This window comes from Columba livia, chromosome 20 (genome assembly GCF_036013475.1).
Source record: "Columba livia isolate bColLiv1 breed racing homer chromosome 20, bColLiv1.pat.W.v2, whole genome shotgun sequence".
Lineage (NCBI taxonomy): Eukaryota > Metazoa > Chordata > Aves > Columbiformes > Columbidae > Columba > Columba livia.
Genome location: NC_088621.1, coordinates 7,140,572 through 7,167,009, shown reverse-complemented (window position 1 = coordinate 7,167,009; position 26,438 = coordinate 7,140,572). Strand labels below are relative to the sequence as shown.

At 47.9% G+C, this 26,438-nt stretch overlaps 1 protein-coding gene across 6 annotated transcripts in view; it reads left to right on the top strand.

The window, feature by feature from the left end:
- The window catches only part of CAMKK1 (calcium/calmodulin dependent protein kinase kinase 1), an 81,724-nt gene that overhangs the window by 43,404 nt on the left and 11,882 nt on the right, over positions 1–26,438 (top strand). For all 6 annotated transcript variants that reach the window (XM_065037103.1, XM_065037108.1, XM_065037104.1 and 3 more), the window contains 10 exons: positions 6,868–6,919; positions 7,429–7,562; positions 8,130–8,166; positions 9,366–9,387; positions 11,202–11,290; positions 19,620–19,819; positions 20,520–20,573; positions 21,253–21,326; positions 25,319–25,406; positions 25,869–25,997. In XM_065037103.1, the coding sequence (XP_064893175.1) occupies positions 6,868–6,919; positions 7,429–7,562; positions 8,130–8,166; positions 9,366–9,387; positions 11,202–11,290; positions 19,620–19,819; positions 20,520–20,573; positions 21,253–21,326; positions 25,319–25,406; positions 25,869–25,997 (879 nt within the window). The remainder of the gene's footprint in view (positions 1–6,867; positions 6,920–7,428; positions 7,563–8,129; positions 8,167–9,365; positions 9,388–11,201; positions 11,291–19,619; positions 19,820–20,519; positions 20,574–21,252; positions 21,327–25,318; positions 25,407–25,868; positions 25,998–26,438) is intronic.

Genomic DNA, 26,438 nt, shown 5'->3' with positions numbered 1-26,438 from the left:
CTGAAGCAGGTCACCTGAAATTAGAGGCATGTGGGTGGTGGTATTCAGCACCTGCTGTGCATTGGAAGATCGGCCTCCGTGTTTTGTAATGGAACGGGGGAGTTTATCAGAAAGATGCTGAACAGCATGGCCCAGCTGGGCAGTGCCTGGCTCTGCTGCATCTTACCCCCTTGCGGGATGCCTCCTGTCAGGTCATGAGGTGTAGGATGCAGGGCATAAGGCAAACTTTGGCTTTTAAATCATATGTTGAGCTGAAGCCAGAGTTTGCAGGGGTTTGAATTTAAAAAGGCTGCTTATGCTGAAGGCTCCTTTGCTGTCCCTCTGCTTTCAGAAGCAGGCAAATCCCAGCTGGGACTCCTGCAAAAGCTGCTTGTGGAAGATGTGCTCTTGTCCATGGGCTTGCCCTGTGGCCTGTTTTGCTCAGGCTGAGAGCAGGAGCTGGGCAGCTGTCAGAGGGTGAACTGCCTTGCTGTGCATGGCTGTGCCTGAAGGCTTGTGGGAGCAGCTTTCGGCAGTTTTTGGTGGATCCCAGGGTGGGTTTGTGCCCAGCAAAGCTGGATGATTGCAGTGCTGTTGGACCTGAACCCAGCTGCCCTCACTGGGTAAAACACGGTCATTTTCCTGCTGCTCCCCAGATAGTTTTTCCTCCCTGACTCTTGGACTTAGAAGTGACGGACCAGGTTGGCACAAGTGGGTGGGAGTTGCATGCCTGTTAGCATTAATTAGCTCTTCTGTGCTTCCAGTGGGCATGAAACTGCAGGAGAAATGCTTTGAAATGAAAGATGGAAGAGATGAGAGAGAAATCTGGACAAGGTGTCCAGGAGCTGGCCAAGCAAAGGAACCACAATTCTTTCCATCCCTGTGCTTTCCAAGCTGAGTCACCCACCGCAGCAGAGCCGCTGCTGTTTCCAATGGCTCCTGTTCTCCAAGCCCTCCCTCCCGTGCCCTGCAGCAGGATGGTTTTGTTCTGCAGAGAACGATGTGCCTTCCCTGATCCATCTGGCCCCCAGTACAGGCAGTGCCAGGACCAGCAGCGCAGAGTAGCAACACATCACATAGTGGGTTTTTCCAGCTGAAAGTATTTTTATTTGAAAATTGTAATATTTATTTTGTCATTGCCCTTTTTTTCTGGGAATACTGGTACTGTGGGCTGCCCAGGGTGGGCAGGGTGGTTGTCACAATTTCCAAGGAGAGGTGGATTTAGGTTGGTATTGCCTGCTATGTGCTCATCCATGTTTTGGATATAGGTTAACTCTGTGGATGTAGATTTATCTGGGCAAATCAAAGCCAAAAGTGAAAGCCTGTGTCCAGGTTAGCCTGGTATGTGTTAGTTAATCCCCACTTAATCTCTGTTTCTTTTTATAATCTAAGCAAACACTTTAAAGCTGCTGCAGCCCGAGAGTGGCTCCTATGCCTGGACACTCCTGTTTCAGCCTCGCTATCCGGAGAGGGACAGGGTGCCCCCCTTACTGTCAGGATTGCCGGGACATGTTCTTCGGTCATCCCCGACCCTCCTGTTGTGGGGGTCAAGGCAGGGTCTGAACCAGCTCTCGGCAGTGACCCTGGGGCTGTGGAGCTGATCCTGGGAGGTGCGTACAGTGCTACAGCGGGTGGAGAGATGGGACCAGAGCGAGAGTACTGGCAGCGTCTGCCTGCATTGTATTGCGGTGGGTGTCAGCATATGGGAGAGGAGAGGGCAGGTGACTGTGCCCAGGGGCTGTGATGCTGAGTCTGTGTTCCATGTGCTTGCTGCCTTTTTGAGCTTTCCCCTTCCCCAGCTGCTGTCACAGCAGACACACTGTGGCCCTTAATTCTTCCAGGTGCCCATGCTTGTGTTTTCCAGGGGTACAAGCTGTGACGGGGGGACCTCCACTTTTCCACAATGCTAAAACAGTCTAGGAGCTGGCAGACCTTGTAAAGCTTCAGAGAAATAGCAGCAAATTGCATAACTGGCTGATGGTCGCTTAGCTCCCCATGTGTCCCGGTGTGTCTGACCCACGTGCTCTCCCAGCGCTGAGAACTTCTGTGCCGATCACTGTGGCTGAGGCTGCGTTGCAGCGATGCACCCTGACTCCCTGGGTACCTAATGCAACTGCCTCTCATCAGCACTTAGTAATAGCAATTGCAATTCTGACAGTTGGGAGGCCCTTTTCTGTGTGCTTATTTTTCCCCAAATTTAGCTCTGGAGGGCTGTTTTTGTCTCAGTAGTAAAAAGCAATAACAGGTAATTGTTGGAAATCAGTCTCTAGAGTAGCACCTAATAACCAATTCACACGTGCAATGTTTTAGCATGAGGCTGGGCTCTTGCTCCCTGTTTTGTTTTCTTTAAGCTAGTGTGCTGCAATAAAAAGGATCAAAACTTTGAAGAAAGGAGAACGTTTTTATTTTGGAGTATAATTCAGAGTGTGACTCCTGATTCTTGCTGGGACATGGGGCCCTTTGCTAGGACTCTTTGTAAAGACAGAGTTTATAGGTACCAGGAACTGTATGTAGTTCCTGTCAAAGCAAAAAGAAAGATTTCTATTGCTCTACTGAGTTTTGCATCTGGCCTAGAATTAGGAAAAACTCTCAAGGAAAAAAGCTGATCACCACTTTTCTGTTGTATTTACTTTGTGGGGTTTTTTTAACCTTCCATTAAAGATGAGTGAACGCTTCCAAGAGCTTTATCCTTCACTGCTGTGAACAACTGCGGTGCTGTGGAGAGCTGTGAAAGCGTGCTGACTGACATCAGCGGGTGCAGGGAATGTGTTAAACCTGGGAAACTGAACTTTCAACACCAAGTGTGTGACCCTGGAGGAGACTGCATTGGAATGTGGAGCTGGGTCGCAGAGCAGAGGTCCCTGTCACCGTGTTCCATCCCTGCTGCTGCTGGGGCACATGGAGCTGTTACAGCAGCATTTGTGGGGCTCTGCCAAGGAGCCCTGTACAGCTGGAAAGGGTTCAGTGTCTCACTTTGCAGGAGGTGCTTTGATGGTGACTAGGGGGGGAAAGAAGGAGAGATGCCAAGCTCTATGAAAAAGCAGCAAATAAAAAGCAAAGGCAAATGTGTCCAGGCGGAGATCTAGTTTGGAGTCATTGTGCTGATGGAATTTGATTCTGCGATGCCTCGGGTCATGTCTCCTTCCTATCTGCAATCTTTAAATCAGCTTGCAGAGAAAAGTGGTTATGATGGACATTTGTTATGCTACTTCTGGACAAAAGCAATAGCATTGGAGGTTGTCAGTGGGTTTATCTTCTTTTTTTTCCTCTTTTTAATCTGGTTTCCTAAGAAACAAGATTTGTGTGATTGTGCTCTCTGCTTCTGTTTGTACTTGAAGAACCTTTGCATGGGGGGCTGTTTTCTACCAACTGTCAGTGCTGGGGAGAAATTCCTTCCAAGAAGTAAAAGAGACGGCTGAACAAAGTGCTGCTGCTGAGGAGAAGGCAGCCAGCAGCAAGCCCTGGACCTTACCAGCCCCTGGAGAAGCCACTGTGGTTGCCACCCAGGTGGGAAGGGAAGGCTCAGGTCCCCTGTTTCTCATCCTCTGGCTCACATAACAGCTGCTGAACTGCTGACAAATGCAGGAGCAGGATTTTAGGGGCATGGCAGCCAAACCTGTCTGTCTGATTTAGGCTTTTCTTTTCAGTGCTGGTCTCTCCCAGCAGAGCTTCCCTCTAGCCACTTTGAGGGATGTTGTGGTCAGACAGGACCCATGAGGAAGGGCTGGAGATGCTTTCTGGTCTGCTCAGCTCTCCTGCAGGGTGCTGTCACCCACTAGTAGACGATTTAGGTGGCTGGTAACAAATTTTGAGCAACATCCCCCTCCCCTGGGAGCTGCAGGTAGGGACTGTGCACAGGTATTCTGCCCGTGCATGGGTTTGGGTCTCTTGCAGTGCAAGACTCACTGTTACCAAATAACACAACATCCTGAGTGCTACGAAAGCATCACAAGCTGATATGTTCTGTTGGCTCGATCTGTTTTGTCACACTTCCTTCCCCAAATAATGGCCATTTGGCTATTTTAACTACCAGCAGCAGGATATGGGCTGGAAGCCTCGCTGTTATGACAGCAGCTGTGTCCCAGACACCCCATCTCTCCGTAAACCTGGGAGCTCCTTTCCCTCTGTGTCCTCACAAAGCAGCTTCCCTGTGGCTTCCAGCTACAAGGTTGCTAGGAAGAGAGTGGTAAACTTTAGATAATAAACGTACATCAAAGAAAAGCACATGGTTCCTGCTGACTCTCAAAGGAAAATGTCACAACTCATGTCCATGTGTGAGTAGTCAGAAGGAAGGTGGGTGCAATGGCATGTGTGGAGGAAATTTCCTCCAGGTTCCCTCTTTTCCTGAGGAAGCTGAAGGTGCACTTGCCAGTGCAAATGGAAAACTCCTGGGCTTGGCTCTGAGCTGGTTCTTTATCACAAAGGCATTATCTGGACAATTACCTCTGCCTGGGAGTACTAATGTCTTTGGCTCTTTCGTGCATGTGAGCCTGCAAGGAGAGGTTTGCTCAGGCATCCCTGCGTTGTTCCTGTTATGTGTGGCAATGAAGCCTTGTCCTGCCAGCCAGCGCTGTAATTAAAGTGAGACTTCACCACCATATGCTCTCAGCTCTGCTCTTGTGGCAATTAAGGAGCTCTGGCCTGTTGCATGATGAAGCTTGCTCTTCATCCTCCCATTTGTGTTTGACAGTGCAGTGGGACAGATCCTCTCCTGATCTACCCCTATTGTGTAGCAGCTGCTGCTGCTGCTCCAGAGTTCGTGTGAGCACGTCCTGAGGCTTCTTCACAGCAATAGAAGGAGTTTACAGTCAGCTCACCTGTGATATAGGTGAGCCCTAGTAATGTCCCCATTGCCCCTTGTAGCACCCTGCAAGGAGTTTGGGTGACAGCAGTAGCTCTTGTCCTTGAGAACAATTCTTGTTGCTGCTGTGGCCTCTCCCCAGAGCCTGCCGGGGAAGGACTTGCCTGATGCAAGCACGGTTGGGGGATGTGGTTCAGTTCCTCAAGCATTGATGCAACTTTGGAGCTTTCAGCAGCAAATCACATCTTCTATCTCTTCTCTTTCTAAAGCTCCTTGCCAGAAGGCAGAGAGGACTCAGGGTGGGATTGGTGCAAGGGCAGCCTGCTCCTCCTGGGCTGTGGCACTGGTTTAAAGAAAAACAGGTGGATGAACCCCTTTGATTTTTTTCCCATAAATTTTCATTATGGAGAGATAAAAGTGAGTGGCGTAGGAAGATGAAAGCAAGGAGCGTGGGAAGCCCTCCAGGCTTGGTCCTGGCCATCCTTGGAGGTGGTTGCGCATGCCTTGGATCCTCTTTCAACAGACCGTGAATCATTTGGCTGCCTGTATTGGACACAGCACTGTGCTAAGTAACAGATAAGCACTTCTGAGTCTGTCTCTCAACACCAACATTTCCAACAGTTGGCTCAGGAGCTGTCAGGCAGGACTGAGAACTACACAGTGTCTCTTCTCAATTACACACGGGTGCAAATCCAGAGGATTTCACTGAATCAGTACCAAAAATAACAATCTTTTCAGCGAGCCGTGAACCTGGCTGCAGCAGGAGCACTGATGGGCGATGGGGATCCTGGGGCGTGTGGTGGCATCGCTGCCAGGAAAAACAGTTCGGGAAGGAGCTCACCGAGATGGTTTTGGCGACCTGTTCTTGCTGTATGTGTTAAAAACAAGCAGTGTGCAGAGCCTACCTCTGGTATTAATGTTAAGTTCCTCTGCATTTGGCTGTGTCCTGCAGGAGTCCTCGGTTAATTATATGTCACAGGGGTCACTCCTGTGTGAATGACAGATTTGGATGTCTAATTAATAGGAGTAACTACCCATTCTAGGGGAGAGACAGTTTGACTGCCTCAGATCCTGGGGGCATAGATTGTTTTCCTAAGCAAATTGCACCATGAGCTGTTTTCTCATGAAATGTTTATCTGCTGGGCTGCTCGGGGCTGTTTGAGTGGGCCCCAGAAAGGTTATTAGCACACAGAGCAGATGGAGGTACGGAGACTGTTTAATAAATGCATATTGCCTTTTGCTGTTATGCTAATACCTATGGGATGGCAGAAAAAATTACCCTGACCCCCTCCCACACCTCAGCTGCCCGGGCATGCAACACTGCGGCATATGATCGGGTAGGAGAACGGAGAGAAGCCGGTGGCAAAAACCTATTTCTTCCCCCGTGCTCCTGCACAGAGCTGGCTCCGCCATTTCTGATGGTGCAGGGATAGATGCTCTGTGAAGTATTTCGTGGCCTTGTGCATGGTGCTGGATTGTGCTGCAGGTCCTCTGTATTGCTCTGGTGGCACAGAAGAGGTTTATGGGGCAAAAATATGCTCTGAGAATATAAGAGATTCCTCTGGGCGGTGCAGAGCTGGTGAAAGGGCTGAGTCCTCACCCTATTCCTGGCCTGTGATGTAGGCTGGTAGGGTGTTAGTGGTGTGGCTGTGACACTCCAGCTCTGTTCCTTCCTAAACCCTCTGGCAAAGTAAAAGTGGAGCAGCCTCGAAGTGTCTCTGACTGGCGACATGGCCATAGCATCATCCAAACCAGCAAATGCCAAAAGGTCAGCTGGAGGAACCCACCTCTTCTCTCAAGCTCCTGCCCCAAATGCAGGAATTGCTCTTTCTTTGTTTAATTTAAAATAAACCGATTTATTTTCTCATGGGGAATAAAAGATGAATGAAACTAGTGGTCAACAGTGCCTTTAGGAAAGCTGGGGTCAGTGTGTGTGTCTGTTGCAGCCACCACTAATCAGGAGGTTTCTTCTCTAGGTTGAGGAACAGACCAGAGCCAGTTCCTGATGCCCAGCACGCTCCCAGGTCACAGCAATGAGCACTTTGGCTCTTGTTCAGTTTTAACACTGCTTTTTCCTCTTTCCTTAGGCTATGAAAGTTCTCTCCAAAAAGAAGCTCTTGAAGCAGTATGGATTTCCACGTGAGTATCTCACTTTTAGAGGTCTGCCTGTTGCACTCAGCCAGGTGAATCTCTGTAGAAATGTTGCCTGCAAGGGCTGCAGAACTTGGCCTCATTTGAAAGGTGCCCAAGTAGTTGGGGGGCTGGTCTAAAATGCAACAGGTAGTGAAAGGGCAGGCACAACATCAGGGAAATTCAGTGCACTTGGTAATTAGGTTTCTGGCTTTGATTTTCTTGGTCTCTTTGAAGTGCAGACTCTTCAGCATTAACCATCCATAAAGCCTAATTAAGTGCTGGAATCCTGTCCTCCCAGGGGTCTCCCACCCCCTCAGGTAGCACCAGGCACCAGGACCTGCTGAATAGGCCTGAGATGGAAATCTCAGTTTCAAGTGGAGACTGTAATGCTGACAAAGTGATGATCTTCCAGAACAGCTGAAGGTTTTCTGCAGAGGAGCAAGTGGCTGCTCGCTTCTGCATGTCAGACACCGCTGAAAAATGAGTTTTTCCTCACCACGTTGTCACAATTGCAGGTCGGCCTCCTCCCAGAGGGTCAAAAGCATCCTCCGGAGAGCAGTCAAAACCCATGGCACCACTGGACAGAGTCTATCAGGAAATAGCCATCTTGAAGAAACTGGACCACATCAACATCGTTAAGCTGATAGAGGTGAGCTGCTTCTCCACCATAAGTTAATATGCTGAAACAAGTCTGTTGTGTATTGCAGCAAGAGCATCCTCCTTCAACTGTTCCCTACTTCAGCCAAAATCAATTTAAAATAGTTGTTCAGAAATTTAAGCTGGGGATTCCAAGCAAGATGATATCAGTGTGTGACAAACTGCCATACTGATCCTGGGCTTTGTGCAGCTGGCTGTACTGGTAGAAACAGCAGCGAGCTTTGACCAGTGGAACTTGTGTGTGACAAGCCTGGGAAGGTGCACAAGTGCAAGGCTTCAGTGCCATTTTCAATATTGGCTGAGGTCAGATTAGGACAAGCAGTGCCTTTGTTGGTAGACTGTTTCTTCAAATACAGGCAGAAGCCCAGATTCTTCTGTAGGCTGGGAAATCTGTGTCCTTCAAAGCCCCTTTCTCTGCAGAATCTCTAAATATTAGCCTAAGTCATCCTCAGTACTCTGCAGCTCAGCACAGTGTACAGGAAGCAGTAAAATGTTATTTGATTAAAAATCTTTTTCTGCTGTTTTTATCTTTTTTCCCCTTATCTGTTATCAATTACAGGTCCTTGATGATCCAGCAGAGGACAACTTGTACATGGGTATGTGAGTTATTGCAGACTAACAGAACCACCTGGGCTTAGCCCTAGTGATGCAAGTAACATGTACCAGGGCTGGGGTTGGTACTGGGAGGAAACCTGCACCAGCTTCAGCAGACTTCTCTTTTCTGAAGAGTTAAACACCTCTAAAGGCAGCTGGGGTGGAAGGGCCCCTCGCAGTGGGGTAGGGCAGCTTTGTGTCTTAACACAGCTGCCCACATCTCCTTGCCAAGGGAACACTAAAAAGATGTGACAGCAGCTCTGTTGATTCCAGTGCTAGAGCCAGGAGAGAAGGGAAAGATGCAGAATGGTTTCTCGTCCTCCTGGTACGAGTTTGGTCTCTCCAGACTGCTTCTGTAGGCTGTGGACAGCAGTAGGGACCCCAGAAAGCAGCCTTGTCTCGGGGTGTCCTCTGTGACCCCTGCAGACACACTGAAGCTCGAGAGCAATCTGAGCCACTGCAGACCAGCTTGTTGTGCTTGTTCTTTCAGCTGGTCTAACTCACATCTGTAAGCAGGGCTGCCTGGTGCCTTGGGGAGGGTGATCTGCTCAGATTTCTTGGGAGGTGCAAAAAAACCCTTAATTCATGAGGAAGGATCTCTCCTACTACATAAATGCAGATCCTTCTGTATGCAGAACAGGTCAGAGGCAGGATCAGAAGAACACGTTGCCACTAACCCAGGCTGGGGCAAGCCCCATTTAACCTCCTAGTCAGACACAAAAACTCATGTGTTCTGCAAACCTCAACTCACACCAACAAATCCTCTCCTCCTGCTCCTGCCAGGGAGTGTATACCTGTTTGACAGCCATGTGCTGCTGATTGACACAGGAGAAATGGAGCAATGTGTTCTTAGAGCATCTCTTTTAGTATCACCAATTTAGCAGAGATATCACACCAAACACCCTCCTTGAATGCACTGGAATCAGAAAGGGCTGACACCGGGAGCAGCAGCAGTGTAGTTGATAAACTAGCACCTGCTGTCTCCCTGCGTGGAGCTGGCAGGAGGTGGGGATATTTGTCTTTGAAGAGATGAATATTTTCATTTTGCCTCCCCTGGTCATGGGGAAGGAAAGAGAAGTGAGTGGAGATAAGTTGATTTTGCAGGTGTGGGAATAGATATGGTTTTGGAGGTGATAAAAAAAATGAATAAGCCCTGTCCTCTCTTCTAGCTCATTCATAGTTTGATTTTCTTTTCTTGCAGTGTTTGACCTCCTGAGGAAAGGGTAAGTAGCCCTTCTGGGATCCCTTGTGTTGAAATTTTTGGTGTTCGTCAGTTTTCTAGGAATGATGTGGTGGAAGGGAATGGGCTCAGAGGACATGTCCTGGTGCCTGGCTTTGATCTGGAAAACAAATTTGATGCCAGCTCCCCATCAGGTGCCTGGAAGAAAAGGTTTAAATAGGAATGCTGTCCTGGGATAACAGCCACCTTGTGGCTTCCTTTGGCACAAGGGGTCTGTGGTTGCATCAGCATTGACTTGCCAGCCACTGTTTTATTTTGCCCCTAGCGCTAACATATTGCAGGAGGCTGGGTTTTTTTCTGCATTTTTCTGTAGTAAAAGCGGTAAGATGGTGGGAGTCTCCTCACTGCTTTTTGCTACATCTGCACTGATTCTGCAGCTCTGCAGAGTCACAGTGAGGTCGGGAGAACTGCGCCCAGGGCTGGGGAGATTCCCAAAGGGCTTATTTCTCTTTCTGGCCCCATGAACAAGTCTCTTGTAGGCCACCAGCTCCAGCAGGTTGCTGGTGAGCAGGCTGATGACTATTCTGTAGGAAAGGGGGAGAAAAAAGCTTCTGTAACCAGCTGTGGCCAGGGCCGGAGAACATGCAGCTTGGCCGAGCACAGCCTGTCTGCCTCTAGCAGGAGGCAATTAGACTCCATTAGTGGCTCTGCCAGTCCTGCCGCTCACATTATTTTCTCCCTGGTTTCATCAGAAAAAAAATGTGCAGGAAGAGGGAGGGGAGGCAGTGGCAGAAAAATGCAAATGGGAGATGAAGGTCATTGATCAAATGGGCAGCAAGGGAGAAGAGAGCAATGCTGCAGGAAGGATTTGCTGGTGGGTGCTGAAAGGAAGAGCCACAGAGCCTGGCTGTGGTGAGGGGCTTTTCTCTGACAGGCTTTGACTTGCAAGGATGGCGTCTCGGGAATGCTCGCTTAAATCCAGCTTGAGTCGGTGGGTGGTTTGTCCGAATGCAAGGTCAAGCTGCCAAGCACAAGCAGGATTAACCCCCGGTGCAGTGAAGTCCTTAGCTCCTGCCATTTATCTACTGGGGAACAGAAGATGCTGACAAGCTCTTACAGCCTCTTTGCCCTCAGCTCTCAGCAGCACAGGCAGAAGAGGGGCTTTTAGCAGATACTGTGCAGCTCTCAGCATTGGCGGCACACAAAGGAGAGGAGAAGCTGAGCAGGTAACCTTGGCTGTTTAGGGCTGAATGGCTGAGTTCTGGTGGTGGCTGAACCCTGAAGAGCAAAATAGGTTTTCGCACAATGCACTGGAAATGTTTCCACTTAGCCTTTGAGCCGATGGTTCTTGTCTAGGTTCTGCCTTGGTTTAACTAGCTGCACGCTGGCGTTGCTTCAGGACTGAGCCCCAGCAGGTGTGACATCCAGTACACAACAACAGACTCTCTGTCCCCCACTGCTGCCTGGTATGTCCTGGTGATGCTGGTGCTCACAGCCATGAGCAGCTTTAGCAAGAAACAAAAGGCCAGATCCAGTTTTGTTCTTTCACTACACTGATACTGTTAGGACTCCCAGTGAATTAAATGTTTGCCTTGTTTTGTGCAGGCAGCAGCAGTTAATCCTGGTATTGGTGATGGCTCCATAGCTCACTCTGGCTCTGGGACTGCAAAGCCACTCATCACCGCTATCCCACCTCACTAGCCTAGGTGTCACCATGTCCAGAAAGGACAGCTGCACCTCTGTCCTGTGTCACAGCAACCAGAACCTTCTGAGAGCCTGACCCTTGATGCTGGGGACATAGGGATGGAGAACCCTACATCCTGTAAAGTACTCAGTTACTCTCCTTCTTCCCAATAGGCCTGTCATGGAGGTGCCAAGTGACCAGCCCTTCAGCGAGGAGCAGGCTCGGCTCTACTTCCGAGACATCGTCTTGGGCATTGAGTACTGTGAGTACCCCCAGCACTGATGGCAGCTTTGCAGAGCGCGTGTCGGCCTCCTGCTCGGCGTGGGAGAAGCCTCTCGAGTCTGCTGGGCTCAGTCAAGCGAGCAAGGTCCCCTCTGTTTGTGTGGAACAGGGTTGGCAGTCGGTGCTGGTCCCCCTCAGCTCAGCTTTACCCAGATGCTGGGAGCAGGCATCCCTTAGGACTGTATGAAAATAGTGGCTTCCTTTTGAATTCTGTTTCTCTTTTTGGAGAGCATCTTTGAAGGCAATGGCAGGGCCAGAAAATGGGTGTTTGCAGTGGCACAGACTGAGCCAACCTTCCAGGGAGGTGATGGCTCAAGTATGTCCACAGGTTTCCTGCTTGTAGCCTTATTATCATCACCTTTTTTTTTTAGGAAGTCGTCTCCCAGTGTGACTGAGATGCTGGATGCTGCTGGCATAACAGTTCCTGCTCAGGGGAAACTTTAACTTTAGGCAATAGTCAAAAAGAAAAAATGTGGGTAGTCCTAGGCAGAGGGAGTGAAACAGGGGAATAAATTATAGGATGCCTGAGCACTCCTAGCAAGAGGAACAATAGGGTGCTTTATTTTGGGCTATTGAGTAACCACTTATTTTATTAGCAAATGAAAGTTAAAAATGGTGTTCTCGCAGAACTGCTGGGTAAATGCATGGCAATTATTATGTAATTACAGAGGAAAAGTGCACCGTTTGTGCACACTGAAGGAAAAGTGTTGCCAGGCAATCTAGAGATTGCAAGGTAATTTTAATGTAAGCATACATAATTGTTATGTAATTTGGGAGGCTCAATAGCCATGCAGCTGCTTGAAGCTTGCAGTCATCACAGCAGCAAATGCATCATGCTGGTTGGGTTTTATTAAATTAGAAGTTGCAAGCTGGATTCCTGTGGGAACCCGCAAGGTGTTAATCCAGGCTGGTGTGCTGCCCTCGGTGCACATGGTACCTGGTGGGTGGGAAGGGGCTGCAGGGGCCAAGGTGATGGGAAATGTGAGCTGACCTTTTAAATTAGAAACAGAGGCAGGTTCAAGATCTGAAGGCCGGGGAGATCTGTCCCTAGTAGCGTATCCCTTCCTCTGGCCCTCGAACTGCTGGGAAAATGTTTTGAGCTTAAGTGTAGTGATATTACTAGTTCATGTGTTCTGTTTTCGTATGCCTGTTTAGACCTGGGCTCTGTTGTGTGGACTGTGTCAGGAGTTATTTAAGCATGCTCAAACTTTAATTCCCATCCTGGTGAAATGGGCCCTACAAAGGAAAGTGGTTTTGCTCCCACTTGCAGGATTTCTTCAGTACTGATGGCATCACACACAACCTCCTGAACTGGGGAGGCAGGTTGTTGTAAGTGCACTGGAGTGGTGGTTTCAGAATGTACTTAAGTGCTTTGGATGGAAAAGTTTTGCCGGATTATTTGTGTCATTAACTAAAGCATGTGCTTAAGCGTCTCTGTGCATTGGAGATATGTGCAATTACCTCCCTTTCCACTTGTAACTTCCCTCTAGTAGTGCTTATCTGAGGTTAAGCCTTGGTCTCCCTTCTAGTGAGGCAAACAAGGCTTTCCCAGCAGAACTAGGTGTGCTGGATAGCGAATAGTTGCCGAAGGGGTTTGCAGCTGCAGCTGGGAGGTGAGTACAGCACTGCCACAGAGCCAGGCAGCTGCGCATCAGCCTGGCCTATCAGTCTGGGGTGTCACGCAGGGGGACCCGCCAGCCATACGCCCTGCAACGTGCCTTCCAGCACCCGGAGATTGGTGGCCACAGGCATTTCCTCAGCCACAGGTTGTCTTTGTTGAGTAGCCTCTGATGTTGTTCCATTTGTTTGTCTGGTTCCTTTTTAAACCTGTGTAAGTCTTTGGTGTCTGCTACCTCCTATTTACATTTTGTGGCGAGCAGTTCCCATTCAGGGTTCAGTCTGATCCTGCAGGTTTTCAGCAACTTTGGAACAATCATGCTCTCTCCATGCTACCCTTGGTTTATAGACCTCAATCACTTCTTCAGGGGTGGCCTTTTAAGGCCTCTTGTCTCTGCCAAGTGTCCTTCTACCCCATGACCATCTGTCAGAAAAATCTAGCAGTCTCAGAGCCCCCCAAGCCTTATTAAATGAGAGCACAACAGTATGTCATAGTTCTTTTCTACAGTAAGTGTGGCTGAAACTATTTACTGTGGGAGCTGATGTAGCCCTCCCACCAAAAAAGCCTACAGGTGTGCTGGACAAAGACATATTCTGCCGTTTTCCTTTGGATATCCTAGGTATGGTGATACCTGAAGAAGGTTTTTACTTCTTGAAGGCAGTAGAATTTCCTTCTGGGTTGACTCAGTGGTGACTTGTATTTAATAACTGCACAGTAAATGGGTTTGCTGAGTTGAAGGTGTATTTGGTGTCATGCCAGTTTGCTTTGGCAGATGAACAGTGGAAACCAGTACCAGGTGAAGTGTGTAACAGGGGAAGATTTTCTTCAACTGTCAGACTGATGTCTGCTGGCCAGAAGTGTTTTCCTTACTGTGAGCACATGTTTGGTTCAACGTAAGAAGCAGGTACCTGAAACTCTTCTCCAGTGGCAGGAGACATACGTGGGAGCCGCAGGAGAGGTGCAAGGGAGAAGCGTCCTCATCAAAAGGCACAACCAGGCAGGTGTCCCAGTGTGGTTTTAGGATTGAGACTCAAGGAGCTTCATTTAGTAAAAGCCTAAGTAAAGCACAGGAATAAGCAAACACAAGGTCTGTCTAAGCAGGTGGCCTGGCTGTGACACTAGCCAGGAGCAGACGCTTAGCACAGAACACGCACGCAAGCTCGACCCAGGGGAAAGCCCTGCTGACTTGCACAGCCGCGATGAAGCACAGCAGCTGTCCCTTCTGCTGTTTAGCTGCAAGCTCAATATTTTATCCAGCTCATGAGAAGCTGAAATGGTTGCTGTCAGTGTGGCTGAAAGAAGAAAAAACATTATTTCCTGCACTCTCTGTAGAAGATGCACAATTTCCTGCCTTTGAATGTGTCTAGGGAAACTAAGGTTTGCAATTCTGGTCCCCTCTGCTTGTCTCATCTGAGCTGTTGCGTTGAAGAGGTCATGACATGCAGCTAAAGCTGTTGGGAAGTCACCCTTCCAGCAGCAGTTCTCTGCAGGGCACCTGTACAAATGCCTGCAATGCTCCAGAGCCCTGCGTGCTAAGCCTAGAGCAATAACAAAGTGCCTGATGTGCAGATCAAATCTGGCATTTCTGAGATAAGACTTAATCTACTTGATCATTGATATATGAGTATAATTTCCATTATCTTAAAAGGAAATTTAAGCAAATAAATCAGCAGCTGAGTTGACACAGGCTTGTCTCTTCTGAAGAATATCTACTGCAACGTGAGCCTGGGGTAGGTGTGCTGAAGCATCGGTGTAGATGGGTTTGATCTGCTTTGGCTCTTGGCGAAGGTGAGTTCCTGAGACCTCACCTTGGTGTGGACCGGCAGAGCTGGGACATGAGCCCATGATAGAGCTGCTGTGTGCTCTACTGGGACTGCCAGTGAGCTACTGATCCATCTGTACCCCCATTCCCATGTGGGGAAATGGGGACTTGCTCCCTCTGTTCCTACCTCTGCAAGTTCAGAGCCCCTCAAAACTGAACCCGGGGAGGTGAGGTCTGTGTACCACAACTACAGCTGCAAGGTGCTGGGTGTTATAAATGACACTGCCAGGAGAGGGGCTGCCTTGTGTTTGATCACATGCAGACAAGCTCTGTTTAGATGATTTTAAAAAAAACAAACCCCAAACCAAGAGAAAAATCCTCACATTTCATGTAGCTATGTTGCTGATACACAATGAACAAGGACTTTATATAAGAGTAAGAATAATTAGCTGATGGAGCAGATAGATGTACTGGAGCCTCTTAAAGATCAGGCAGTTTGATTGTTGTGGTTTCATGCAGTTATGTGATTGTGTTTGGGGTCAGACACGGCCCATGGCACAGACTGTGAGGGTCTTTTGGCAGTACTTGCTACATGTGCCCTGCTCCCCGCTTTCCTGGGATCCCTTCAACACTGGCACATGTGTGGCTGTGGCAGGAGGCTCTGCACATCCTCTGGGACTGGTGACATACGATGTGTTCATGTGGGCTGGAGAACAGGTATAGAAGGACAGCCAGAAGGCAAGGAGCACAAATGGAAGCTGAACTGTTCCAAAGGGCTGGGCAGTGCTGTGTGTTGGGATCTCCCTTTGTAAAACCTGAGCTTAAGCAAGTGGCAGAGGTTTGGATGCAGTGAGAAAGTGGTGAAAGAGTGAATAGAGCTGTGAAAATTGGAGCTATACTAAGATCCTTGTCCCAGGTGAGTATTGGGGGCAGGTGTTCCCCCTGCACAGCCTGCTGCATCTGTGTACCCCGGGTATTTCTCAGCAGAGCATTGCAGACACATACAGAGGTTTGCTTCAAAGAGCAGTTTCTGTTTTAAGCTCTGGATGGAGGTGCAGCAGTTTCCTTGGGAGGGTGTTGAATAATTTCTTTGCTACAGGGGTGATGTGAGAATAATACTAAGCAGACTCTGCAGTAGCACCATATGGATTGCTTTTGCCCTTGAATGGGAGTGGGATTCTGTTTTTAATCAAGTATAATTCAGCATCAGCCTCAGAAATAGCAGAATGTGTCAGAACGTTGCGAAGTTTTATATGTATAATTTCTAAATAAGCTTTTAGCAAGTTGGTGTTAAGCTGCTGGAGCTCTAAGGTTTCCAGAAGGGAATGCAGTGAAGGCACCTTTTTAAAAAGGACCAAGGAACAGTCTCTGTTTTTCTAGCACTTCTACCTCTGCTCCCTCTTGGTTTTCACTGCCTGTTTATCTGAGCAGTCAGTTCCAAGGTGTTTGCTTCTGAATGAGAAGGAAAGCCAATTTAGTTTCTGAATGGCCTGTGGTATCTGGAAACGAGGAGCATTTGTGAAATGAGTTGCATGTTGTGAAGGAAGCTGCCTTGTCCCACCGAAGGCAGCCAAGGGACTGAACACATCATCCACTGGCTCTTCACAGAAATGATGTTCGGTGTATACCAAAGCGGTGTATTAAATGGTCATGTTTTGTGACCTGGAAGTACAAGCTGGCTGCTTGTTCCCTGGATACTCAGGGTGAAATGAGAGGGTTAATTTGTGCTGTTGATTAACAGATTGTGGCTGTCGCCTGCTCCCCTTGGGTGACTCCATGGGTTGTCTCCTCCTTGAGCTGTTGTTCCTTCTGTACAGCCATTAGCAGTCTGGAAGGTATCATTAGTGGTAGGTTTTTATTTCTGAGATGCCTAGCTCTTCCTCTGGAGTTCTGCGGGGATAACACCATCTTTTCCTCTGCGTGTTGTGCTGGAAATGCAGATCACGCTGGTTTAACAAGTATTTTTCCTTCAAGAGAGCTCTGTCCCCAGGCGTCTTGTGCAGTGCGTGGCAATGATGCCCATGTCACTGTAGGCACATCCCACTGCTTGGCCACTCAGCCTTTGGCCAGCCCTGCTGAACTAATTGTTCCCAGCCCTTCTCCCTGCAAAGCATTATCTATAAGAGATCTGGACTTGCTGCAGACATTGGTGGGTTGGGAAGTTTTTCTGAACTTAGTGGGGTTGATGTCCTGCAGACAAGTGATGCTGCTTCTGTTCTGCAGCTGTCAAAACAACCAGGTTTTTAATATTGCCTGCAGGGGGACTTGGGGATGATTTGGTGGGAAACCTTTACTCTTCTTGCTGCAGTCCTGTATTGTACAGAACTGTACCAGCAGCAAGGCAGAGTGTGCAGGAGAGGATAAGCCTGTGCATTTTGGAGCCTGATTTAGATAGCTGTGCAGGGGAGGAAGCGCACAGCAGCTGGCAGACCAGGACTTTAAGAATTATATTTCTTCAGACCAGAAAGGGATTTCAGGTTGCCTTCATCAGGTTAGCAGCTCCTCACCAAATAATTTGTTGGTAAATGTAAGCTCTTGCTCTTACAAATTTTATAGCTGTGACAGAGCCTCTTTCATTTACACCCAACTGGTGCTTGGTGCATAATTCCTGTCCCGCATCCCTCTCCCTTCATGGCTGTTGCCTCTGCAGAAGGCAACTAGACAGAGCAGAGGATTTGCAGATAGCATAAGCCTTACTTGTGCTCATTTTCTTCTCTTGAGCAATCAAGGTCAGATGCTGTCATTGTCCCCAACGCTCACATCAAGTACATGGATGTTCTGGTCTGGGAAGCACAAATGTTCATTGACCCTAGTGTTTGACTTTGATTCTTGCGGAGGATGTGTTTCTTATTTCTTTGTTCAACATTCGTGTTGCTCCTGTGTCTTACAGCCAGACCCGCTGGGTACCAGGCTGAGATGGGCACTGGACAAACACAGAGCATCTGCCAAACAGCCTGCATTTTTCCTTTACTTTTATTAGTTTGTGCAAAGGCAGGGAATGTATTTTACAAGATAAATAGTTATTTGATACGGGAATTGGTTTGTGGTTTTGTTTTCTGGGCGTGTTCTTTTGTTTTACTTTCCTGTATGGAAGAAATAATAAAAAGCCTAGTGTACCTGCTTGCCTGTTGTAACTACCTTAGTTTTCAGACTTAGCTCCAGGGATGTACTTGTACTGCCCACATGTATTTGTGGCTTGTATGGTTTTTTTTAAAGGCATTGGGAATCTTAGCCCTGTGGTATCAGGCACGATACCAGACACCTGTGTGAAAGGCAGCTCATCATCTCCTGAAGGGAAACTTTACTCCCCCCTTGTTTTTGGTTTTTCTTTTGTTTTATTTGCCTCTCTCCCTGTATTACCATAATGAAATGCCAACTTGCCACCAGCTTTGCTGCGCAGCAGATGTCTCCTCATAATTACTGTTGTTGTAGGGTTTTTGGTGTTTATCCTGCCTGTCTAGCTGGGCTGTTACAGTGTTAACTGGCTCACATCACAGCGTGGCCACGCGCTTGCTGCACATCTGGACAAGGATGCAAATGCTAGAGTTCTCCTTTGAGCTGTTGTCTGCTGGGTCTCCAGATCAGCCTTTTAATGTGCCAAGGACAGCATCCCTCAGCAGTGCTTTAAACTGAGGAATGGTCCTTGCAGAAGAAATGTCTGCAAGTGTGACTTAACCTCCCCGAGGACAGGTAGAACAGAAGTTACATGAGATTTGTTCGTTCTCGATCCTAAAACACAAGCTGGGTTGTTCCATAGAGCAGGCTGCTTTTGTGGCAATGTGTTGACCAGGTTTATAAAGCAGGAAGGGGTTAGACCATCATTTTCCCTCACCCAATTCTGTGTTTTCTAGAAGATACAAGAAGTGTTCATGGGGAGGTGTAAAACCAAACATGCTTTGTTTGCAAGAAGGAAATGTGAAAATGGTGGTTGGGCTGGGGGGGAGGGAGGATGAGGGGTCCTGTTGCCCTGGCAAGGGCAGTAAAGACTTAAAGCATTTTCTCTCCTGTTCAGGAAAGTCTCTTGGTGTTTCTACAGTCCTGTTTTGGGGATCAGTTTGTGTTCTAGAAATTGTTTTTATTTTCAGATTTGTTTTCCAAGTTCCTAAGACAACAGCCACTTTCCTACACCCCCCTGCTGCTGTTTCACTCGCTTGTCCAGAAATGCCTTTCTTGCAGCTGCAATATCACTTCCCAGATAGCCTGTAATGGGTGGGATTTTTTTATTGGTGGTGTTTTCAGTGCATTTCAGCCTTCAAGCTCTTTGCAAGGGTTTATTTCATTTTGGATGTACAGCAATTCAGCTGGTGCCTGTAGTTGTCTGCTGGGACAGAGCTGGAGCTGGTGATTACTGCATGGTCAGAGTTGGAAATACTCACTGATTTCTGAGCTCTTGGCTTGCCTGGGTGCTTGGTTGCTAGCTGTCTTGTTTTGCCTAAATATCTCCTTTGGGCCCGTTTAGTTCTGCTTGTGATTCTGTCCCTTTTGGTTAGCTTTGTGGCACTGCAGTTTCAAAGTAAACAAATTAGAAATGAATCTCGTTATTTGGATCCCACAAACCTCTAATACAGCAAGCTGCCCAACCCATCAGCTGGTCTGATGAGGCCAAGCAAATCCCCAAGACTTAAGCGATTTCCTTCTCTAACAGCTCTGCTCTGGCCTGCTGGTTGGGCTCTTTCTGGGTTCATGTCTGTTCTTTGCATAATTACTGCCGACCAATGTATTTCAGAGGGCTGTGCTCTGTACATCCCAGTGAGGTATCAAAAAGGAACAGCTATAGGAAATGGCACTTCTGCTGCATTATATTGCATATCCAGCAGCAGCCTTGAGTGGGATGCCTGAGCTTGTGCCTTTATTTTCATCCTCCTGGACAAGTTTCCTCTGGATGAGTTTTCTTTTGTATCAGACCATGCTCCTAATTTTTCTTTTCAGTGCACTACCAGAAGATCGTTCACCGGGACATCAAGCCTTCCAACTTGCTCTTAGGAGATGATGGGCATGTCAAAATTGCTGATTTTGGAGTCAGCAATCAATTTGAAGGGAATGATGCTCAGCTTTCCAGCACGGCAGGGACACCAGCCTTCATGGCACCAGAGGCCATTTCAGACACTGGCAAAAGTTTCAGTGGAAAGGTATGTCTTTGCTCACAGTCTTTTGGGACAAAGGGCATGAAGGGCAGCGCCGCACCCGCATCCTTTGCGTGTTGCCCACCAGGGATTATGGTCCCAGTTGTGATTGTTATTAAGTTAAACTGAAGCTCTAGTTCTTTGTTCAGTCCAGACAAAACTCACTTAGGTGGTTCTGTGTGAGCAGCCAGGCTTTGCTGCAGAACTCTGCCCAGACAGGAGCTGGTGTTAGAGCCCTTTCCCTGCACAAAGGGAATGGAGAAAACCCCCAATTTCCTTCCAAAATAATAAAGAGGCATGGGGGCTGCTGGCCACCAATGTTGTGTCTTGATCCCCTGAAATCGAGGGGCACTGTGAAGCACTGTATTGCAGAGATAGGGTCAAGTGTGGGGTGTTTTTTTGCATGGAAAAAGACTTTTAAGGTTCAGCTCTTTGATGTTCAGCCCTGAATGGTGTCATCCTCTGTAAGAAGAGGCTGCTTGCTGGTCACTGCGCTCCACAGCAAGGGCAAGGGTAGCAGCATCTGGCCCAGCACAGTCCTTGTTCCCCAGGCATGGTACAGGAGCCTTTGGGAGCTCCACTTCAGAGAGACTCTGCACAGTGTTAAATGCATGTGAATGATGTTCTGTGAGTCAGTGGGAAAATCCAGCTCATTCAGATCATCTCTGGTACATCTCATTTACTGCCTGCGCATGTTTTCTTTCAGGCGCTTGACGTGTGGGCCATGGGAATCACCCTGTACTGCTTTGTTTATGGGAAGGTAAGCTGCCTTTCAGATGCTGGAGCCCTGCATGAGGGTGTCTGCCCCATGGCTTTTGACTCATGCCTTTCCAAATAAAGGCAAATATTAGAAACAAAGACCTACCTTCTGCAAGCTCCTGTTTTCCCAATTCACCCTGCGGATGAGAAGGGGCTGACATTGTGATCTGTGGAAAGGATGGTTTCTAGAGTTGACCCCTTTACTCAGACTAGTTGTTTGTGCTACAAAACCCAGAGCAGCATCAATAACACACTCAACAGTTTGCCAGGGAGTTATCTGAATTGCCTGCATTCAGAACAAGCCAGGTGGAGCATGGAGAGAGGCAGAGGTTTGATCCCAAGGTGCTGCAGCACCTCAGCAATCCAGATTACAGAAAGCTCTGTCTGCCAGAGCTGAGCTGGGCCAGATGGAGACCACTTTAGCAGAGCCAGCTCCATGTTCTGTCATGGATTTTTTTCCCTCTCCTATGGCCAGAAGCCCCTCATCCTGCCCATGCTCTCGCAGGGTGAGCAGTACAGCAGGTACCAGCACTCTGTGAGATTTTTTTGTTTGAGATTTTCTTGATTTCTATCTCAGTGTAGAATCGGGAGAGTGTAAACAGCATGTACTGTTTGAATGACAAATGTCTAAGCAGTTCTAGGACCTCTGACAACTGGAAAATCTTTTGTTTGCTTTACAGTGCCCTTTTATAGATGAATATATTCTGGGTCTTCATAACAGGATCAAGAACAAACCTGTAGAGTTCCCAGAAGAGTAAGTAAACTTTACTCAGCTACTGTAAAACAAAGTTCAGCCTTCATTGTTACTGTGCAGCACAAATGCCAGTAGGTCACCACACAGGGACAGATAAGGGTAGGTGAGGTTGTGTTCTCCTGGGCCCTTCACCTGGGCTTTGTGCAGGTATTGTTGAAGCTTTACAGCTGCCTCTACTGCTCCTGGGTCTGTGTTGAGCTGACAGGGACTAAAGGAAATAGCTCCTGAACTCTTTGGGAGAGGAGGTGTTTCAGTGTGGGTCTGGGGAGTTCTGCCTCAGCTACTTGACCCTGGAGATGCTGGCAACACGGCTTGGTTGGGGTTTGCATTTCCTGAATGCAGTGGCCACCGGAGTGATTAAATGTACTAGTTTTCAAAAGCAATGTGGTTTATAGACCTTGGTCTCAATCTAAGTATAAGCACATGCCACTTCCACAGATTTGTCTTGGAGCTGGGAGAAATGCCGCATGGAAGGAGGCTTGTCCTGAGATACTCAGCCACAGCTTGGTGCATCCCCACTCCTCTGCCTCCTCCAACACTCTCCAGGGATATAATTTACCCATTTGATAGAGAGGCTGCCCTGCACCCTGCTTTAGTCAGTGAAGGGAACGCGTGTTGGCCACAGTCAGAGCTGCGTGCTGGAGACTGCTGGGCTGTGTTGGGTGGGATGGCTGGCTGCATTTTCCTTCCCAAATCAGCACAGTAGTCGAGAAATAATTTGACTTTCTTGACCCAATTGCTCATTGTGATAAAAACGTACAGATAAAATGACTTGATTTAAAGCAAACATGAAGAAATGAAAACTCTAAAGAAAGGCATGTCTGCTATTAGAGAGGGAGGGATTGTTGTCAGGCAGCCCACGATACATGTGTATCCACCATCTATTACATGATTTTTGTGAGATGCTCACGGAATTTTTAGACACCTACAGCAAAGGGCTGGGCCTCTGCCTTGGCAGTCCCAGCCTTCCTTCTGAATCTATGGAGAGCAATGCATGCTCAGCCTGTCTGGTTTTAGACGTCTGCTCTAGGCAGGGTGATTCAGGCTCCACAAGCTGCATTAATCACCTCTCCATGGACTGGAGCCACTGAAGAGAGCTCAGGTGGAGCCAGCTCTGCTCGGCTGGTGGAGCCCACACCAAGGACCACATGGATCTGTGGCCACATGGTCAGGGCACTTGTTAGATGGCAAACATGGGCCTCAGTCGTGGGTATGGAGTGATGCTGATGAGGTTTCACAGCTCACCAGGCTTCAGGCATTAAGGGCACAGAGGCTGGTTGTTCTCACCAGTTGTGCTCTGTGGATGAGCGGGACTTTGTCTTGACAGCTCTGCAGGGGAAAAAGAAATTGTTTGTTTCCCTGGCATGGTCTCTCTGCTCACTTGGGTCCTGGCGAGGTGCCCACCTACTCTCAGCCATCATATATTTGGGTTAGCAGTCGCCTCACAAGTGACTGTTCCCATCTGTCTCTGCAGCAAGTTATTAATATTTAATGGGCTGGCTGGCTTGTGCTAAGAACCTTTTCTTCATTCAGACATTTCCTTCAGCGATAATTTGGCTGCATGATTTAGTTAGATTTCCCAGTGACCTGCTCTCCCCATCTAAAAAAATCTGTACCCCTCATTAGGTTGTTGGAGAAGCAGAGTTACTAGGTGTTGACAGCTGTCTAAGCTACATCTATTTGTTAGATAAAGGCAGTAACAGAGACACACATAAAGCTGGAATTCACTGGATTGGATCCACTCTGATCTCCCACAGAATTAGCACCTCGCTACAGTTAGGAATATTTTGGTTTCAATTTATTTCACCATGGCTACAAAAGACACAATCCTGTTTGCAGACAGTCCATGGCAACTCATTGCCTGTTTCCTGACAACCTTAGGACAGAGATGGAGCTGATTGTACTGGCGTCTTTGTCCCTTCTCTTCCCTTAGAGACGCTGGGATAAATATTTGTCGCTCTGGAGTTCTCATTCATGTCAATGAGTCCTTGTCATGACACGAGGTGAATGGGGTTAGCTCACACCCTGATGGTCCTGGCATGACTAAAAAGCAAGCTAGAGAGGTGTCCAGACATGTATTACAGGAACCAAAAGCTCTGTGTAGTCTCCTCCTGGAGAAGATCTGAGTCCAGGACAATGTTCTCTGACCTGCAGGCACCGTGTAAAATGATCTGTGGTACTGGCAACTGTGCCAAATGGGTGCTGAGCTTGGTGATGCTTGACATTTTCCTGAGAGCTCTTACAGGGCTGTGACTCTGAGAAACTCCAGATAGTGCAGGCTTTTCAGATGGAAAAATGCTGCTGGGTACAGCAAGTGCCCTGGCAGAACAGAGAGAAGGAAAAACAGAGACAGGGCGATGTTGTCTGTCACCTGGCCATAACCCCCGTGATGCTCTGTGACCCGGTTTGAAAGGCTTTTCCTTATGGCATTAATCCTGTCTTGGGTTGAAATCAATCTGGTGCTCAGAAATGTTAGGTGCTTTACATATTCTATTTCTTGTATTTTAAATAAAGCCATTGTCAGTTTGGCACAGATCTGATGTTAAGTGTTTCAAAAACACCATCTCACCTGCTTCTCAGCGTGGTCCTACCATGAGATTCTGTTTATTCTGACTTGTTAAATGCAGTCACTCCCTGCAGCTGTTCTCTGTGCTGGGAGCTCATCCCAAGAGCAGAACAGTTCTTCCCATTCCTACTCAAAATGTCACCTGAAGTGCAGCCTAGGCAGTGAGAAGCCTCTGAGGACTCGTCCTGCCCTTGCCTGTGAACTGCAGACCCTCGATGTAACTCTGAAAGTGTTCAGACTTCAAACCAAACCCCCTTTCTGCCTCTTCCCACTGAACGAGCAGTGTTTTCTGTTGGTTATTTGTTAAAGATCTGATAACCAAAGTCCACATATTCATAAATCATTGAACAGCAGCTCTGTTTTAATCATAATAAAATATTCCTTACTGTGATATGGTCTTCATTTAGGTTTACAATAGTTTATTCCCTCCTCTGCTTGGTGGGGTGCAGAGCAGGTAGGCACAGCACCTTGTCCTTATCAGTGTTTTCAGTCTGAACTCCAGCCCTGCTGGGAGTGACATTTTATGCTGCCAAATTCCATCACTGTGCAGAAACGCAGCTCCTCAGAAGCCATTCATGATAAACACTTTTAACTGCCTCATACAATTCTGTTGTATGCTGGCATTTTATTTCAGTAGCACTTTGATCATACAATGAAGTGTGCTTTAAAGATGTTGCCTGCATCACTAGCAATGAAAGTCATTGAAGCCTTTGGACTGGAGGGACAGACAGCACGACCAGGGGCACTGTATGAATAGAGTGGCTTTTGGATTTGGGCACTCTAGCATTTAGATCTTGGAAATAGTGTTAAAATATTAGATCTATTTCTCCTAGTTGCATCTGTCCGTTCCCTCCTTTTGTTACCCAAAGCCTGAGCTATACAGGTAGGAAATACTGAGTAACTGAACTGGCTGCCCTCTGTGTTCCTGAAAGCAATATAATTAATGCAGCCTGTGAGCTTAGCTGGGAACTTGAATGTTGAATGAGGATATTTCGTCCAGCACGTGGTTACTTACTCCTGATGCAGGTTTGGCAGATCAAGTTGTGCCCTTCTTGCGTCATAGAGTTCAACTCCAGTTCTGCTCTTGATAACACTTTGTTGTCCAAGAATCTGTCCTCTGAAGTTCCCCTATGATGTGCTGTCTTTAAAAATGTCCTTAGATCCATTCACCTGATCCCTTGTCCTGCATTTTGAGAGTGTGCTCTGTGTCAGTGGGCAGAACAGAATAACCAAACCTCATAGCAGTGACTGTGATGCCTGAGAACCAACCAAACCAACTAGACCTTCCTTTCTCAAGCTGAATGTACAGAGAAAACATCTTCTGAGCAGAGCAGATTCTCTACCAAGTAAACCCAGTGAGGACTATGCCTGCCTTGAACACTTAAAATTCCCTTGTTAATTGTACACTGCTCTTTTCTTTACTCAGAGCACAGATAAGTGAAGAGCTCAAGGAGCTGATCCTACGTATGCTTGATAAAAATCCAGAAACAAGGATAACCGTCCCTGAAATTAAGGTAAACTGGACATGGATATTATGGGTTTCTTTGTCTCAGCTGATTTTCTTGTTCCTTTGGTCCCTTCTAATGAGGCAGATCTGTTCCCGGTGTTTGTTTTGGGTGCTTTCTCTGGCACACAGCCTTGGAAATGCAGAACGCTCATTTTGCAGCATGTGTAACAGCTCTGTCACTGCTGCTTGCTTGGGAATATTGACAAAAGCTTTCTTGTTTACTTATTTAAACTAAAATTACTCAAAAACTGGCTTATCCTCAGCAAATCCCCAGAAGAACCGACATTGTCACGGCGACTGCGGTGCTGTCAGCATTGAACCTGTGTTCCAGGGGCTGGCAGTGGTTGGAGCAGTACCCACAGCTTGCCCTGTAATCAGCCCTGTGCCCCTATTTCTGTCTCATCACCAACATCGTAGCATTTTGCTGTAGAAGGCAGAGCTACAGCTGCCTTTGTTCTTCCCCATGCAGGTGCATCCGTGGCTAACCAAGGGTGGCGAGGAGCCGCTGCCGCTGGAGGAAGAGCACTGTTCTGTGGTGGAGGTAACGGAGGAGGAGGTGAAGAACTCGGTGAAGACAATCCCGAGCTTGCCAGCTGTGGTATGTATAAACCACAACCGCATCCTCTGCGTGGGTCAAGGGCTGATACTTCACTGAAGCTCTCAGCTGGTGAAGGAGGTTTGGAGAGGGTACACATGTGCTCCTGGCAGGAGAAACCTGGCCTTTCAACCCAGTGTGAATTTTCTGTGTGTTGAGTACCATGGCAGCCTGACTCTGCAGGGCCTGTCCCTGTGAGCAGTCCTGTTCACATCTGGCTGCTCTCATCAAAGTGTCTGGTATCAAACATCCCAGCACGCCAGCAGCATCCTAAGTGCGTTTTGTTTTATTAATCTCGAGGTTGCAAGATGTGGATCCTCAAACTGAAGGCTCCAAACCTAGAGGTGACCTGGCCAGAGGAGCAGGGAAAGGACATCTGCCACAGAGTAGATACTGGTGTTTACCTGCCAGCCTTGGGGGACCACAAGTGGGTGTTTGGGGCTC